The sequence below is a fragment of the Vigna unguiculata genome, chromosome 5, assembly GCF_037176805.1.
Source record: "Vigna unguiculata cultivar grain cowpea cultivar isolate G323 ecotype 2 chromosome 5, ASM3717680v1, whole genome shotgun sequence".
Lineage (NCBI taxonomy): Eukaryota > Viridiplantae > Streptophyta > Magnoliopsida > Fabales > Fabaceae > Vigna > Vigna unguiculata.
Genome location: NC_140796.1, coordinates 15,596,451 through 15,601,350, shown reverse-complemented (window position 1 = coordinate 15,601,350; position 4,900 = coordinate 15,596,451). Strand labels below are relative to the sequence as shown.

Here is a 4,900-nt window from a genome sequence, read left to right as displayed (position 1 = left end):
AATTAGAAACATAATTAATTATTAGAAATTATTGGTTCATCATTAAAAAGACTATTTTAGAAATCAATTGGTCTAATTAACCAGGAACTAATTTAAAAAATAATTTTCTTGATATTCAAAATCTTGGTATCCAAATTTAAAGACCAATTAACAAATTAATTATAATTTTTTATTGATAATAATGACTATTTTAATAACTAATAGTTTTTAGTTCTATAAATTGATATCTAAATTAGCCACTACAGTAACTAAATATTTTTTATAATTAAACTTGATATTTAATCATTATAGTAATTAATTATTTTTATCACTAAAATTAATTACTTGTAGTGTTATCATCAAACTTTTCTATAAGTTAATTTATATAATTATTTCATGTACCTTTTCTAAATTCCTATTTATTTTTAACTTGGAGAAAAATCAATTTTATCTTATAGGAAATTCTCTTTTTTTTCTTCTTACTAGTACATTAAAAAAAAAACAAAAAACTCCAGACATATGAGACTAACTTTATTATGAATTAATTTGACATTCTTTATGCAATTGTCCTCTATCAGAACAATAGTCATAGACGAGATGTTTCTTTGTGACATATTGGTATGCCTTTTGTTGGAGAGGGTTTAGTTGCCAATGTTTGTGATCATTCCACCATAAATAAGGAGAATAGCAGAGAAATTTGTTGGTGTTTTGGGTTTCACAGGCATGAATTTTGAAACCTTGAAAGTGAGCAGTGAATGGTGCTTGGTTCCAGTCAATTCTCTTCCCATTAGATGCCCATGGTTCACCATTCCATATGCTACCCGTTACGTGCATTTCTCGCCATGGAAAACTCACTCCAACCTTCGACTTGTTCTTGAAAACCCTAATTGGTATTTCATCCACGTAAAACCTGAAAATATCCAAATATTAAGGAAAACCTTTTTTATATATTGAGATATTGAATTCAACTATTGTAATAATAGCTTACACTATTTGATGTTGGTTCCAAAGAATTCCATATGAATGAAAATTGATTGTGGGATCAAACCAGAGACTATGCCTTTGCTCTCTGCCACCTTCATCATTTGCAAAGATATTGGTTTGCAACATATGAGGCTCTCCATTGTTTCCCAGGAATTCAAAGTCGATCTCATCATGTTTTTCTCCCATATCTTTATACACCCTTGAAGTCAGCTACGATAACGCACAAAGATACTAAAACACTTAACTTCAACTTTAAACTTCGATACAAAATTAGAATTTGTTCCTATAGGAACTTTGATTTGGTTTGATTCTTAAAGTTAAAAAATGAATAGATATAGTATTTTTAATTTAAATGTGTTACTTTTTCTTTGATACAGCGTCTTAAATTGATGTTTGAATTGTTTACGCTGTTTGATATTTTATAATTCAAATTCCGAGTTAAAACGCTATTTAATGTTTAAAAGTAGAATTAACGTTGTTAGGTTAAGAAGACTCTCTCCATATATTTTAAAGTTTAAATATCAAATTATATCAGAATTTAAAAAAAAAAATATTCTAATTTCGTATAACTACAAAAATATCTACCTTTAGCTTAATTAATATATGTCTATATGTATAAACTAAAAGTGTAAAAAGTAAAATTAATTCACACATAAAAGGCCGTGACAACTCCTCTAGAGTCCTTGTTGGGTATCTTTATTCTCATTTGAAAGAACCCAGAAGCATAGTCCAATTTTGATCTGAAGCCAGCCCCTACATATTAAAACAGTAGTTACAAAATTTCAGAATTAAACTTTATCACTCTTTTTCATAGTATAAACTACTACACATGCATATGTTTATTTGTTGAGAACATAAGAGACAATAAGATATGTTACTTGAATAATTTTTGAAATCTAGTCAGAAAAAATAACTAAACACAAATATAACATGCAAGACTCTCTTAGATGACATAATACATAATAATTAATAAATACTTGAACAAAATGACCAATATTAAAATGAAAAGAATAATTAGTGTTTGACATGAATAAAATTATAGAAACCTGAAGTTTTATCAATTGAGAGTTGAACTTCTCTGCCATGTTGCAGAAAGAAGACATGGCGGTTTCCCCATACAACCTTGTAGTTCTGTTGGAAGCTAACATCACCAGTTTTTGTGGCATATACTATGGCCACTGCCACACAGAGAAGAAGGAAAAACCAGAAGCTGCACAAGAGTTTAACAGTTAATAAATTACCATAAAAGCGAACAGAATTTGAAGACAAAAAGCACTTACTTTTGTTGTTTGTGCAAATGAACCATTGTGTCAAACAAAGTACACCACACTATTTTATGTGTTTTTCATTGTAATTTATAGCAATGATTGTGGATTATGTGCAGAGTATGACGGTAATGAATCTTAACCACATTTCCATGTCAAGGAAACACTTTGGGTGAGGAAGAAGTGAAAGTGTAAAGTGACAGATACATTGATTAAAGCAGCACACAAGTTGTGGCTTTATTCTTTCAAGTTGGTCTATTTTCACGTTACTCTTATGCCTTCTGAAAGCTCCCTCTTTGTTTCTGTGCACCACCCCTCATGAAAATCCCACTCACTAAACACATTTACATATACTTCTTAGTAATCCAAATAAGAGTTTAAGTTTTATATATTATCTTAAGATTTTAAATTAAAATAAATAATTCTTATGTGGATTGAATTTAGGTGTAGATTGTATTTCTCACGATGCAATAGACAATTTCTAAGATTGATGTGTTAAAAATTTAAGTACGAGTCTTGTAAAGATTAAAAATAAAAAAATTGAACGTTATATAAGAAAAAGAATTTATAAACTTTTTTGTTTAAGATTTTGAATTTGAGATAATAATCTCTTATGTGAAAAGGATTCGGTGTAAATTGTATTTGTTCGGTGAATCCTCTTCAATATGTTCTAACAATTTCTATGATGGATCATCTTGTACTAATCTTTCATGCATCGATATATATGGAATTTGAAACCTTGCTTTCTGTTATCTGAATCTTCTACTTAAAAAGGAAAAAAGAAACTCAAGTTCTCGTGCAAAAGGACATTTTCGTAAGTGCATAAAATTAATACAAAGAAGCTCTCTTAAAATTGTTGAATATTCATTTCAATTATGCTTATACTATACACATGAATAATTTGAGTTTATTAAAAACAGAAAATTCTAGCCCATTAAGATGGTATTTTATTACTATTTTTAAAGTGAGGAATTGTCAATGATAAATGAATTTTTATTTAGATTTTACATCTAAATATACATTTTAGGTTATATAATCTGAAAACATATTTAAAATTTTATAATTCAAAACATATTTTTGGAGTCTAAAATAGTTATATATTTAGATTTTGTAATCTATTCAAATTTAAAATATATTTTTAAATTGTACAATTCAAAATATCTTTCTAAATTACATGATGAAATATGTTATTAATTTCACATTTCAAAATTCAAAATAAATTTCCAAATTATAAAATAAAAGTTGTATTTTTAATTTATGAATAATTTGAACTTTTTCCACTCCTATAAAAGTGTAGGAAGAAACTCTATAGTGCAGAAAAAAAAAAGGAACCTTTTTTATGTAGATGTTGTCCTTAAGAGGAAATAAATATAATATATTTATAATTGTTATTATTATCATTATTAAAAATAATTAATAATAGTAGTATTATTATTTTATTATTATTATTATAATATAAAATTCTGACTCTGAAGGATCGATATTAAAATAATTTTATTTTTGACGAGTTAAATCATTACTGTGATTATCCAATTTGTGATAAAGAGTAGTCATGACTCAATTGTTGCTTGCTTTCGTATGCATGTTGCTGTATTGACACATGTGATTAGAAGATAGAAAAAAAGGAAGCAATAGTTATTTGAATAATAAAGTAAAAAGAAAAGAAATAAATAAAAAGGAATAGAAATGAAGGTGAAGTGTATAAAATTAACTACAACGGAGAAATAATAAAAACCGAATGAAAGAACATGAAAATTTACGTACCAAAATCAAGAAAATGATTTTTGTTTTTAGTTTTATAATAATAAAAATTATCACCCATGAAATCTAAATAATACTATTGCCGTATAAAAATGTGGATAAGATTCACGTGATAGTCTTTTTCATGCACACATTGCTTGTAGGAAGAGTGTGTATCACTTAAAAGGCGACACATTACTAGATTTTTCTATTTGCACCACAAATATTTTTTCAAAAAAGTTAACCAAAAATAGAAATAAGGATTTTTCTTCCCTGCACCTCTAATATTTCTTTTGCACCCCAAGTAGTTTTTAAAATCCATAACTGTCATTTGACCATTTGATCTTGATGCATTAAATGTTTGAAATTTTGAATCTTCCCCTCTTTCTCTTATTTAATGGAAACGAATCCTCCCCCACTAATTTAACAGGTAAATTAGTCCTCTTCCTGATAGTGTTTTTCCCATTTGCCTCCTGCCATGTTTGCCATGTACATATATAGGAATTATTTAGTTTGTGTGAGAATAGATGTATAGGAAACAGTTCGTTCTGTTGTCAAAACAATGAACCCAAACCTGGAAGTAGACTTTCATAAGGGATTCAAATTGGAAATTAACTTTCGTAAGCGTGGATTTCCGTAATTAAAATAGACCGGAAGTGGACTTTCGAATTAGAGAAAAATCAATTCAAAACTTTTATTAGAAGTCGACTTTCTTAACCTTGTGTTTGGATGGAGCATCTCAACAATGCTTAGAAATTAAAATGTTTTGTATTTAAATTGTTTGTAATTAAATTTCATTCATCTTTTAAATAATTTGTTTGGATAAGGAAATTAAAATACCTTACATTTCAATTTCTTGTTTAGAAAAAATATTTGAATTTATTGTGAGATAAAATTTAATTTTAACAATATTTATTTTACGCTTAATTATG

At 27.2% G+C, this 4,900-nt stretch overlaps 1 protein-coding gene across 1 annotated transcript; it reads right to left on the bottom strand.

Moving 5' to 3' along the window:
• Positions 1-497: 497 nt before the first annotated feature.
• Positions 498-2,393, bottom strand: LOC114186229 (xyloglucan endotransglucosylase/hydrolase protein 2-like). The gene is made up of 5 exons (XM_028074268.2): positions 2,244-2,393; positions 2,010-2,173; positions 1,616-1,716; positions 968-1,173; positions 498-889 (listed from the first exon to the last, which is right to left on the bottom strand). Exons 1-5 carry the CDS (start codon positions 2,267-2,269, stop codon positions 514-516), a joined length of 873 nt encoding a protein of 290 aa, XP_027930069.2. The 5' UTR covers positions 2,270-2,393; the 3' UTR covers positions 498-513.
• Positions 2,394-4,900: the final 2,507 nt, after the last annotated feature.

Coding starts and splice junctions, on each gene's coding strand:
- LOC114186229 (XM_028074268.2), bottom strand. CDS start 2,269: ATGGTTCATTTGCACAAACAACAAAA. Junction 1,717..2,009: donor CTCAATTGATAAAACTTCAG/GTTTCTATAATT, acceptor TTTAATATGTAG/GGGCTGGCTTCAGATCAAAA. Junction 1,174..1,615: donor GAGTTGTCACGGCCTTTTAT/GTGTGAATTAAT, acceptor GCGTTATCGTAG/CTGACTTCAAGGGTGTATAA.